A 13,614-nucleotide genomic window follows, 5' to 3' on the forward strand; every position below is an offset into this window, starting at 1 on the left:
TTGCTCAGCAAATTTCTCTCGTATGCGGCAGCTTAAGTTTACATATAAGGGACAAGCGGGCGTGTCCGAGCGTCGTTATGATGGCGCCATATACGGCGAGTTGGGGCAAGATTTATAAAATATGCACATAAATGCGGATATCGAAGGGTTATCAACATAGTGTGTGTGCGTGCCTTGTGGTTTAAGGAAGGATTCTTTGCCTCCAGGGTGTGTGCTCACTATAACGTGATACGGCGAAACCTTTGAGCTTGGAAACTGATTCTCTCAAAAGCCTGCTATTTTCCATATTGTTTGCACGAACAGACTGGACGAAATAAGATATACACGACGTCTTGCCTCTATTTTCATTTAACTGCACACAGTTCAAAGGTGAGGTGAGTACAAGGAAATTAGATGTTAAGACATATTTAAAGGGATCTCAGCTGCTTTTTATCGCAATTACCATGCAACGAAAGAAAAGTAAGTTTGAACATATTGTACAGCGAGATATAGCCAATGTAAATTCAACGCATTGTATTAAAGTGGCACTCCCACTTGGTAACATTTTTAAAACACATTTTCATGCCAACGGTCGATATTTGAGGTGGCGACTGCGCAAGGATCGCGAGATATCGATAAAAACATGTCATTTCCCCAGCGTATTTTTCACATCCCGAAGTTTTACGATCGTTTTTGATTATGACCCGAAATCCCCCGAAGGTTTGCCGAGTCAGTAAGACTCGGCGTTCTCCCATGGGACATGACCGATCACCGACGCGAGTGGTACTGTGGCGTACAGCAGCGTCAGCGTAGACTCGTATTCCATAGCTTAGTTGACAATGGCCCCAGTGCCGAACGTTCGATGTTCGGAAGCTGAATTTAGGTGGGCCACCGGAGTTCAAACTTTACTTTGTTGAGGACATGTTTTTATCGATATCTCGCGATCCGCGCGCAGTCACCACATCAAATATTGACCGTTGGCATTAAAAAATCGCCGGATTTGACTCTTCAGTCGTGCCTTACCCCTACATTCTTCTTGTGAGATAAAACTCGTTCGACTTTGTTAGATATGACCTGTGCAGGACAACCCTGCATCCAAACAATACAACTCAAATATGTGACCTAATTCTGTCCCTATTCCGGTTTAAAATAAAGCTGTAAACTTTTTATTATGAAAAGATGGAATGTCGAAAAAGATTCAAAAAACCTCAAACACAGGATTAAGAACTTAAATTGAACTAAACTGTTTACAGTTTTTACGAATATTTACGAATAAGTGCATCAATCACCTGGGAGGATAAGTATTTTCGAACTTTGTACATATTTCGTTTTGCTTTTGTGATAAGACGGTAATAATAAATATTGACGTCCAAGCAGGACATGTCGATGTTTCGTGTCGATAACGGGCTCTTACAATATGGGTGGTTCCTGGTTAAATCTTACAAAAGTCATTTATGTATCTAAATATAGACGCTATCAGTCTCCTTACAGATTGTTAGTGCCACAGACAGCTAGAGTATGCGTGTGGTGAGCGAAATTTATTGATTTTAGTCCAACTTGAAGGGGGCAGTGACTTATGTCCATTATCATGCGCAAACACAATTTTTGCAATTTATCATATTTTGTTAATATATTACATAGATTAAGTTTAGGAGAAGTTTAAATGACTATGTTCAGGAGTGTAAGGTAGAACTAATTTGATCGATGTTTTATATAAATGGCAGCATGCAAAATGTTTAACATTTGCATATAAACGTATATGTTATGATAAAATTGTCAAATGTTTTTGTTGTTGATTACAAATTCCCTTACATATTTACTCATGCGTTTTGGATGGACCGCTACAATTACTAATGATTTTTTTTCTGATTTTTGAGCAAGACTTCAAGAGTGTATGTTGTTACAAGGCCTCAATATGGATTCTCTCGAATGGAAACAAAAAGAGGCCTACAACTCCAGTTTATCTTGCATAGGTATGAACCTACCGTGGTATATTAATTTTAACGGAATACATTTGCACGCACCAGCTGCCGACACCATTTAAAGCCCCATAAGGCTGTAATTCTTTACATTTGATTTTCGCTGGTGGTTTAAATCAAATGCAACTTATGCTCAAGTAAGTATCACCACAGAATGTCGTTCAAAATTGGTAACAAACGCACCACTCAGATTTTAACAACTTAAAGATCATTTTCGAGCTGCAACTAACATGTGGCGTGGCTATGTAATATATATATATATATATATATATATATATATATATATATATATATATATATATATATATATATATATATATATATATATATATATAATCCAGCACCAAGGATTGGAACACTGACATTTCCAAAACCGATATGGTTTAATAACGTTAACAGGAATACGAAAACATCCACTGCATTGAAATATGGGGAAACACCAATTCAACTTTTCTCCAACCCATTCTCAATTTACAAAAAAAGTTGGTACGACTTATCACCTTTTCAGATTTCCGTACTCATACTGTCCCCCTTTTCCAGAAGCTCAACATTCTTAACATCAACAAGTAATGTAAATTAAAAAGTTGCTTACTAATTTTTGACTAAAAGAAAAATCGCTTTGTTCATGATGAGTATCACTACCTCGACAGATTGCCCACAATTACCCAACACGGCTTGCAAGGAACGACAAAAATTAAACCTCTCTATAAATCAGCACAGTCTCAAATACGCTGAAACCAAGCATTGGAATTCGCTACCTGACTCATTGAAAAAATTGATAATATGACCTCCTTTAACTTAAAATTGACACAATATCTCTTCCTACTTGATCTGTTTATTCATTCTGTTCTGTCACCTGTATCATCTGTATATTTACTTATTTGTCTGTCATCTGTATATTTACTTATTTATTTATTTTTTCGTATTCAAACTTCAATTGTCAGCCTGATGCAAGTGCAACGCATTTCACGCAGAGCTTCGTTTTGGGACCACAAGCTCGACTAGCTCTTAAGAACTGTTTTGTGGCTCAAGCCAGAATCAGGTTCTTTCTTGAGTTGAAAAGCAAACATTGTGAATGTTTTGTTGTTTCTGGCGAATAAAGATTATTATATTATATTATTATTATGTTATTTTTGCTGTCAGCAAATGAAAAAAAAATTAGAAGTCATAAAGGGAATACTGGAATAAATAGAATCCTCTTATTGATTTGATTCACTACTAATGTTGGAAAACCTTTATCTGTAACCACGCGTTCTTAAAAGAAACTTGGTTGTATGATTGGACTGTATGCGTTCATTTTAATATGAAGATTAACATGTTCTTAGAGGTTTGGTGATATAAGTAATTGGCAACTAATACAAATTTATTAACATCTATCAAAAGAAAACTAAACAGAATTTTAAATAGGAGTAGGGTTACACTGTAAAGTTAAGTGTTCAAGGATAGAACACCAATTAAACGCCTTTTTGTAACACTTTTTGAACGCCTCCAGACGTTCAGAAATTTAACACTACGTGTTCAACCAACGTTCAATTTTTGAACGCTACGTGTTCATCAGACATTATATTGAACACCATGGTGTTCCATATCTGAACACACGTTGCACAGGAAATGTGTTCAAAAATTGAACGCTTTTACGCGTTCAAAGGGCTGTAACACTTTTTGAACGCATGGACGCCGTTCAACGATAAGTGTGTTAAAGGCTAGAACACATGATGCGCGCTTGTTGAACACCTTTAATTTTGGGCGTTCACGGTATGTTCAAGCCTTGAAATAACATTACAGACCATTAGTTTCCTGTAAAATTATTTTATTCTAAAAATACACGAAACATTTCTAGAGTAAAATACAATAATTTACTGTAAAATGGGTAAATAAACATTGCAACTTTGTATGTAAAGTTTGTCAGAGGAAAAAACCAACAGTGTTAACACCTTCCTATCAAAAACATAAGCAATAAAAATCACCATATTGTGGATTACGTTTTATGTTCATACTTGTTTAAGGTTCCAAGACAAGAAATTGACCATTTTAAACTAACAATTCTCTAGTGTTTAATAAGCTCAGAACCCCCGTAAATTGTATATTTTCGGAAAGCCTAGATATAGGGGAACATTTTGGTTACCATAGTGTCACCATTGTTTACATAACTATCACGTGACAGGTAATTTGCATAACCTTTCAAAAATCGGTTTTCCCTATGTTTTGTTTCAATGCTTTGAGATATGTGGCTGAAATTCATGTGAGTGCAAGCTATCCTACAGGTCTTCAAAAGTGTGTCTCAGAATTTTTTTAAACCTTCTTAAACAGTTTTTATGCCAGAAAAACTTCCAGAGCAGTAAATTTTACCATAGTTGATTTCTTTAAAATTGTGCTCCAAAAAAACTAAGCAAGATATAAAAAATCTGAGACACACTTTGAAAGAGCATTGTGACAGCTTGCATTCCAGCAAGTTTGAGTTAGATATTTTGAAGTATTGAGACAAAACATAGGGAAAACCGACTTTTGAAAGGTTATGCAAATTATCTTGTCACGTGATAGTTATGTAAACAATGGTGACACTGTGGTTACCAAAATGTTCCCATATATGTTGGCTTTCAGTAAATGTATACTTTACGGGGGTTCTGAGTTTATTAACCGTTAGAGAATTGTTAGATTAAAAAGGTCACATTTTTTGTCTTGGAACCTTAAAACGTACAAAAATCATCTGAAAAAGCTCAAAATTTGGCATACTTCTTGTCTTGAAAAGACGTATATGTATGAAATGCATACTCCATTTTTGTAAGATGGTTTCTTAAAGACATTTCCTCCTATATGGACAATAGTAAATTTTGAAGAAAAAGAAGTTAGTCAAGGCTTCTCTGGTGCACATGGCATATAGTTGTCCACACTAAAGTAAACACAACATGTCAAGTTGTCAAAGTGTCACAGTAAGACACAACATGCAGAAAGTGGGGGAAGTGGGTCCTTGGCAGGGTAAAACCTATTTCCTTGTCCAAAAAAGTCCTTCATAAAAAAAAAGGTTAGTTTGTTTGTAATATCTTTAAATAAACCCTGAAATAAATGGGTGACATTTCAAAAATATACCTCTCAGAAATTTAAAACATATTCGTAAAAACCTTTCAAATTCTGGTGTACCCTGCTATTAATTTTTATACAATTTTGTTTCACTAAAAAATGGTAAAAATCACCCTTAAAATGAAAAAATGAACATTTCATCATAACTTGAATATATCACATTTTGGTAATTTCCAATGTCTTAAAAATGTCTGGAATGTCTTTAATGCCAAAAAACACAAATTTGCAAATTTCTGCATAATTTTAACAATCTGAAAAAGACTACCAGTAGAGAGATCTATGTCCTAAATATCAAAGCTGTTCGATTAGCAGTTTTGAAAAAGATTTTTTAAAGATTGTTTGACCAAAAATGACAAAAATTGCCATGAAATATAAAAATTTGAATATTTCATCACAACTAGCACAAATTTGACGATGGTCATTTTTAGGGACATGTTTACAAAATATTGAAGACGTCAGTAAAAGAGAAGAAGATTTTTTCCAAAAAATAGCAAAATTAGCCTCAAAAATATAAATTTGCATATTTCATCATAATTTGAACATATCTGATTAGGGTAATCCCTTGGGACCTGTTATCCAAATATTAAAGGATTCGCACAGGCTGTTTTGAAGAAAAACCTTTGGAAGTACAAATTTGAGGACAATGCTACACATCCACCTATTTAGCTGACAGCAAAGCTAAAAACCAGTTGCTAAGTACAAGAGACGTGTTGAGCTACAATACAAAATAATTTACGGTTTGGTAGCAGGCTATGATCAACTAAATGTTACAAGGGCATAAGCTTTCAAAGTACGTGAAGTCTCCTTCATCAGATGCAAGGGGGATGAAAAATTGAAGCAGACAGTGACAGAAAATTCAGAGTGAAAATTTCAGAAAAATCAGTAATTCAGAGTGGACATTTTTACTCTGAATGGTCTGTCACTTTCAGCTTTAATTTAAATAAGGGAGACTACACGTCTGTGAAAGCTTATTCCCCAGCAACATTTAGTTGATCATAGCATGCTACCAAAGCTTAGATTAATTCAGAACAAAAATACAGAAATTTATCAAAATTCAGTTACTGACCCTTGGAAGTTTAAATCTACATTAGAGATGAGCTGAGTTTCTCAAGCTTGTTTCCAGACAGCTACCTGTACACTCATCTTCTTCGTTATCTGTACCACCAGCTTCTATAACAACTCTTCGATTTTCAGTTAAATCCAACTTTTTACATCCTGAAAAAATGCAACAATAGGTAATATGGCGACATGAAACTTTAAATGAAAAACAAGGGGCTGATTATTATAAGGAAAAGTGGAGACTTTCATATACAGTGCCTCTCTTCAAAACTGTTACAAAATATTTGCTGCTTCTTGTGATCAACTGATTAAAATTAAAAAGCCAAACTCTCATATGCTGAAACAATACATTGTATACTCTACGATGTTTAACTGATGTTTTACATGCGATTGTGTTTACTAAAAGACATATGTTAGCTGTGATTACGCAGCGGTACTATGCAAGGCGTATCGATCGCGCTCAGGTCAAGGGTTATCACTACAGTTGTATTGTGATGACCCTTGACCCGAGTGAGATCGATCGATACGCCATGGCCAAAAGTACCACTGCGTAGTCACAGCTAGTTGTTGGTATAGCAGCCACTGAAAGAAAAAAGCTTTTTTCACGTAGTTAAGCTATTTAAAGGTACAATACAATTAATTTTCAAAGGACGATAATATAGATGCTTCAAAAATCGAATACCTTTTACTATTTTGGAGAGGAAACTTACCCTTTCTGGTCTTGCTTCCGCACGATCACGACTTCAGGGTGCGCTTACAAGAAAAATGTCGCAACTTCCGTTTTGATGCATCATGGGATAGGAAAAGACACCAAACTTGAACACTAAGTGTTAAGAAGTAGAACGCCCCTTGCACGCCGATGTTAAAATTAAAACGTTCATGGTGGTTTTCTGATTTTCTTTTCTAATTTTTAAACTTTCAACCCGTAATAAACGTGTAAAATTATTTTGTATACTTCCTTTTTTAGAAAAAACATGCTTTCAGCAATTGTAGGCCGGAAATATTTTTCACTTAGTGTGAAATTCGTTACATCAAAATACTGTACTTTTGCCGGACAGTGAAGCAATAGTAATTTTAATATAGCCATTGTAAAGAAAAAAACACAAAAGACTGTTAATTGTTTCACAATATCGTAAAATTTCTGTGATGCTGAGTTTTTGAACACTTGAAGGAGATCGTTGTTAACACATAGTGTTCAGGTTTAGAACATCATTGTTAATATTATGAACACTAGTGTTAACAATATGAACACTAGCCGTTCAAATTTGAACACCGACATGTACATTTTGAACGCGTAAAGACGCGTCTAGCGTCCGCTATTTTTACAGTGTAGGAGCACATACATTTCAAGCAAAACCCCTCATGGTGCATGGCTGTTAGTAACACTATATTGATGAAAGTCATCTTAATAGAGATTTCTGCTACAGTTGCCTAACGAGAATCATTGTTCATAATGGCAAACAAAGTGTTTTCTTATTTTTGTATGTAAACAGATGCTGATTCGAGGACTATAGAAGTGATTGGATTCAATCCTACCACGTCGATAGACACGTTGGAACTTTATTTCAGGAAATGTAGAGTAGGCATAACCAGTAATGTCTCCATAAAGGAGTGTACCTTGAAAGACGCGTCAACGCTGATAGTCATGTTTGTGAATGCCGCAGGTGAGAACAAAAGGATTGTATACGAGTCAACAATAAAGGTGATAATAATTATGACGGTGACGACAGCAATGATGTATTCATGTAAGTAAATAATCGCTGGGACCAAACTGTTAAATCACCTGACATCTTTGGCAACTGAAGAAACGGGTCCAAAATAGGCAATCTTTTACCAATTTGTCGACAATAGTAACTCTACGGTCCCTTTTGATTCATAATTACGAAGGGCCGATATTTTCGTGACACATAAAGGACAAAGATCGGTACGTCAGCTCTCATCAGTCCCCTCCGCTAATCCCTATGTGGAAGGGTTGTACCTGGCAAGAAACTTTAAAAGGGAATTTTCCGACTGGATAAACAAAGTAGCACTAAAGCTGAGATCCAGATACAATAACTCTGATCGTGTCAGCAAGTAAAGCTTATTTATGAGAGTCTAAAATTGTAAAAAAGCATTAAAGTAGTTTTTCACTCCACAAACTGAAATACTGTTTGTTAAGTGGATGTTAAGCTACTCGCTACAGGGAAATTTATTTCAAAATCTATACGGGAACGACAGAGATTTTTGACAGCTTTGAAGCTTGTCTTCGCTTCTTACAATTCCAGATCTGCATAAGGTTCTAGATATGGGTAAACACGAGGTTAAGGGTGCAAGACTTGCATTGAAGATAACACCTGATCTTCCCAGAGACGATAAGAGTTTTGTACTAGAAGGGTTGCAAGATGGCACAACACGAGATGAGCTTGCCGACTACCTTGACTTCTTGTCACAAAGTTATGGAGAGCCAAAGTTCTTCTTTGGAGAGACACATGGTATGGTTTTGGTGACCTATACAAAGGACATACAAGGTAGGAGGAAAATAAATTAGTCTTGCCAACAAGACAGCAAACCTCCCTGTTCATGCATTGAGTACCAAGTCGGCCAAAACAATTGAAGGACAATAACGACAGGTTTTGAAATATTAATTCACGAAAGACAACCAGAGGACGATTCCTTTGGACGCCATTAGATTATTATTGTACTTGGGCCTCAGCCCAAGTACATTTGTTTTCATTCCGTGGAAAAAACTCTGTAAGGTATAACCATTCCTGGCTGAGACCAGGGAGGGCAAAATGTCTTGGCTTCATCTTTCTTGGCATAATAAATGGCGTAATGATGTTAACTGAATGGAAGTGCTGCTCTCAGCCAGTCTTGAATAAGTGAGATGTGAATATTAATGCTTCTCTATCAGAGTTTTGCCACAAAATCTTCTGAATATAATCAAAATGTGCATCAAAATGCAACAATTAATGCACCCTCCGTTTCCTAGGCGATGGCACGACCCTTGCTACACCCACTGGACGAGCCAAAGTGGGAGGGGTAATTTCAGTTTGGTCGAACAAGAGGGCTCGAGACCACAATTTAACATTTAAACTTGAAACATGTTTAATCGCTGACAAGATGTGGACTACCCTAATCGAAGTAAAATTGTGAAAAGGAAAGGTTTATATCCCGGACACAATGAAAAACATTACGACTTGAAACTGTACCCCCAGTTGAGAATAGTAATGCCCACAGCGATGGAGAACACTTATCCTTGAGCTGAGAAAACCAGACCATCATTTCGAAATAGAGCTGCAGATTCGAGAAGCTCGTTCAAAATAGCTAGGTACATTCAAAGGGGTGTTTTCGAGTTTTGAGGGCAAATTTCGCCTCCTTCATATAGAAATCGTACGTTTGTTTTTCCAGGAGAACACACCATTTGACACAAAATTTGCATGTAAAGGGGTCGCCAGTAAGCACGTGGTCAAATCTGGCATAAGAAACAATATGAAATGTTGGGTAAAGCCAGTCCAAAATAAACTGATTTGAACTTTTGTGTTTTGTAATTTATACCACTGCAGTAACATTACCTTTTTTTGACAACATCACACAATGTAATACGTTTTGAAACTGAATACTCCGACGTATTCTGTGTCTCCTTTGCTAAAAAATACGGTATGCCGATTACCATGTAAGGAGATGATGACGTCAAGACAGATTTGTAGTGTGCGAGGTCCTGGATGGTGCACGAAGTTTTGTCAAGGTAGCTTGTGTATTTATTTCCTAAATGGGAGAGATTAGGGTCGATCTAAACGAAGGCCGAAGAATGTTATGATCCTCTAAGCGAGCTGAACTCTAACGTGAATGGTTGGATAATTTGGAGGATGTCTAGAATGATCTCGTCTCATTAAGATTATTTGGCGGTCAGTATTGAATTTCAACTGCGTCACAAGTTTGCGAAATGAGTATTCCGTCGAACGGTCAACGAACGATATTTTAGAAATCTGGAGACATGGCACATCGCATTTTTATTTTAATATTTTATATTTTTACAAAAGATGTAAGAAGCAATGATTTTGTCGAAAATTCTGAAAAAAATATAGGAAGATTTGATCGCGAACACATTTTCACTTGGGGTCAACTAGCTCTGCGTACGATGCTGTGTGTTCCGCTACAGCTAATCGCCCCGCTCACCACAGCCCTGCAAAGACCCGTACGCGTACGTAGGGTCGGTGACTTCAAATCCATTTTTGGACTTGACGTAAAAAGCAAATTACTGCCGAAATTCAGCGTTCTTGGCCCAAGTCGTATCCCAGCCTACCTCAGCTACTCGATCGCTTCCAAAAATGACAGTCTTTTATTCACTTCTCGTAAATAACCGTCGATGTCGGCAACTCTCTCGCTAGCCCTGCGTACGATGCTGTGTGTTAGCTGTAGCACATAGCATCGTACGCAGGGCTAGGGGTCAACATGGGGTCGCAGCCATGTTGCCTCAAAACTTATTTCTGTCTGCACTCAAAACTCAAAAATGTCGGATATGAACCTGAAAAATCGATGCAATTTTGTCAAACTTCGGCGAAATTTCAGCATATAGACAAAATTTCATCTAGGTAAGGTAAATTTACTGAAATCTGATCGACAAATAATCCTGAGCTTGAACGTGACAGCTCGCCTTCTCCGGGAAGTCAAGTATCCAGCTGCTCATACACAGTTGCCCATATGGCCAGGTTTATGAAATTGTTTTCAAGCGACGGCGGCAGACCGTACGGGGCTCTGGATATGAACCTACCGCCGGTGTAGCTGTAATAACTGTTGCGTTGTTTTTAGTGCCCACGGACGAAGTCCTGGGGGAGTTATAGGTTTGGTCATGTCGGTCCGTCCGTCCGTCCGTTCACGCAGATATCTCAGACAAGCCCTGGTCAATTTCTTTCAAACTTTGCACAAGAATAGTACCCAACCCCATACAGATGCACGTCGATTTGTTTCACAATGCGATCGAATTTGGCCGTGTTAGAGGACTTTTTAGTTTACACCTCCATAGACTCCCATGTATAAGGCAGTTCTCCATAGACTTTCATGTATAAGGCCAAGAAAAATAAAAATTTAGTTTCTCATCGTATTCATATTGCCTAAAGGATGCAGTGACACAGTTTTTTGTCCCCACGGATAAAGTCCAGGGGGCTTATAGATTGGGTCATATCCGTCCGTGAGTCCATCAGTGAGTCCATCGGTTCACGCAGATATCTCAGACATTTTGACAAAATATCATGTGACCTTGGTGACCTTTGACCTCAAATATACATTATTGTCCATAACTCAGTAACCACAAGTGCTAAACCTTTCATATTTGGTATGATGGGACACCTTATGACGCCACATATTGTACCTCATTAATTATGCGCATATCTAATTTGAGCGAGCCAATAGAGCTAGAGATCTGATTTTTGGTATATAGGGATAAGTTAACAATATAATTTGTTTGACAAAACGTCACGTGACCTCAATGACCTTTGACCTCAAATATTCATATTTGTCCACAACTCAGTAACCACAAGTGCTACACCCTTCATATTTGGTATGATAGGACACCTTATGACACCAAATATTGTACCTCAGTAATTATGCGCATATCTTATTTTGAGCGAGCCAATAGAGCTAGAGGTCTGATTTTGGTATATAGGAATAACTTAGCAATACAATTATTATATTTGTCCACAACTCAGTAACCACAAGTGCTACATCCTTCATATTTGGTATGATAAGACACCTAACGACACCACATATTGTACCTTATTAATTATGCGCATATCTAATTTTGAGCGAGCCAATAGAGCTAGAGGTCTGATTTTTGGTATATAGGAATAACTTAGCAATACAATTATTTTGACAAAATGTCATGTGACCTCAATGACCTTTGACCTCAAATATATATATTTGTCCACAACTCAGTAACCACAAGTGCTACACCCTTCATATTTGGTATGATGGGACACCTTATGACACCACATATTGTACCTCATTAATTATTCGCATATCTAATTCTGAGCAAGCCAATAGAGCTAGATGTCCGATTTTTGGTATATAGGGATAACTATAGGGTAGAAATCTAAATATGCCCATCTAAATATTAGACATCTACCATCGAGAACAAAAGAAATTTGCTGTAATTTGAATATTTAAGGAGTTTAAGCAATTTCACTATAAATAAAGAACCCCTGCCTCAAACTCCACAAAAGTTGCTAGACATATTTTGCCGTTGTCATGCGATTGCTTAATAACCAGTTAATAACCAGTTAATCAAATGCCTAATTGACAGGAGGAAATTCAAGACCATATTTGAATAGTAGTATATATTGTCCTCAACATTACTCTATCTCGGCCCAAGTACTCATTGCCTTCAGCAATACTGCCTTGTTTTCAATGTAAACGAATCTCCTGGTTGTGGACAGTCTTCGAAATCTACTTTTTGCCGGTGCACGTGGATGGCGAACTTATAAGCCCCTTCATAAGTACATTTGCCTGATTGTGACTGTTTGACAAGTGATCAGTTGAGTGATTTATCATAATTAGCTTATATGAAACGATAAAGGCAGCGCCTGTCAAGTGCTGTACGTTTATGTGCAATGTGTTGTGATGTGGTGGCGGCGATGGCGGTGCTCTTGCTGATGATGATTTAAACCTCACTCCGAATGTTACGTTTTATTCATTCATTTCAGAAGTGTTTGTGCCTTCTATTAGAGTGAAAACATCTCTGATGGTATTCAATCTACAGTTGTTTTCAAAGATTACAATTATTTGTTGATGTTGCAGAAACGGATTATTCCAAGATTGAAAGGCTTACACGAGAAAGAGAGTTTAAAGGTGGATGTGATGTGAGGGTTAGAAAAGTCTTGAAAAGCAACTGCGTGCTTATCGATAGTTTGCCTCCAGATGTGAGTGAAGAGGACATTATACAATGCTTTGAGAACGTCAGCGATAGTGATCAAGGTTGCATTGTCCATGAAGTGAAAATTATGAAGAAGAAAGATCCGCATTGGTGTTCTTAAGGGAGTGTGCACGTAAGTTAGCATTCTGTTCACAATTTTTCAGCCTATTAAAAAAGAATATTCAAAGCTATCTCACTTTTAACATTTTGTCACTGACGATGAGTTGTCATATAACTAATATTGCAATAATTACAGTGAAGATATTGATAGATTTTTGTCGAAATGAGGGCAATTTACTGTCTTCTAATAACTTAATAAAGATATTAAAGTCCCTATTCTCTGAAACGCAGCGGGAAATCTTGCGGATTTTTTGAAATACCAGTAATAAAGTGATTGTATCTATTTATTCATTTATTTATTATTTATTGCTTATTTATTTATTTACTTAATTTATTTATTTGCTCATTCATTTACTTATCCATGTATGTATGTATGTACGTATGTATGTATGTATGTATGTATGTATGTATGTATGTATGTATGTATGTATGTGTGTATGTGTGTATGTGTGTGTATGTATGTATGTATGTATGTATGTATGTATGTATGTATGTATGTATGTATGTATGTAT

General features: G+C 36.7%; 1 protein-coding gene across 1 annotated transcript; it reads left to right on the forward strand.

Moving 5' to 3' along the window:
• Positions 1 to 295: 295 nt before the first annotated feature.
• LOC139144427 (uncharacterized) lies at positions 296 to 13,102 on the forward strand. Its single transcript, XM_070715129.1, has 5 exons — positions 296 to 374; positions 1,861 to 1,952; positions 7,589 to 7,759; positions 8,360 to 8,602; positions 12,867 to 13,102. The coding sequence occupies exons 2-5, from the start codon at positions 1,874 to 1,876 to the stop codon at positions 13,100 to 13,102; spliced, it is 729 nt and encodes a 242-aa protein (XP_070571230.1). The 5' UTR covers positions 296 to 374; positions 1,861 to 1,873.
• The last annotated feature ends 512 nt before the right edge of the window (positions 13,103 to 13,614 follow it).

The sequence above is a fragment of the Ptychodera flava genome, chromosome 11 (assembly GCF_041260155.1).
Source record: "Ptychodera flava strain L36383 chromosome 11, AS_Pfla_20210202, whole genome shotgun sequence".
Classification (NCBI taxonomy): domain Eukaryota; kingdom Metazoa; phylum Hemichordata; class Enteropneusta; family Ptychoderidae; genus Ptychodera; species Ptychodera flava.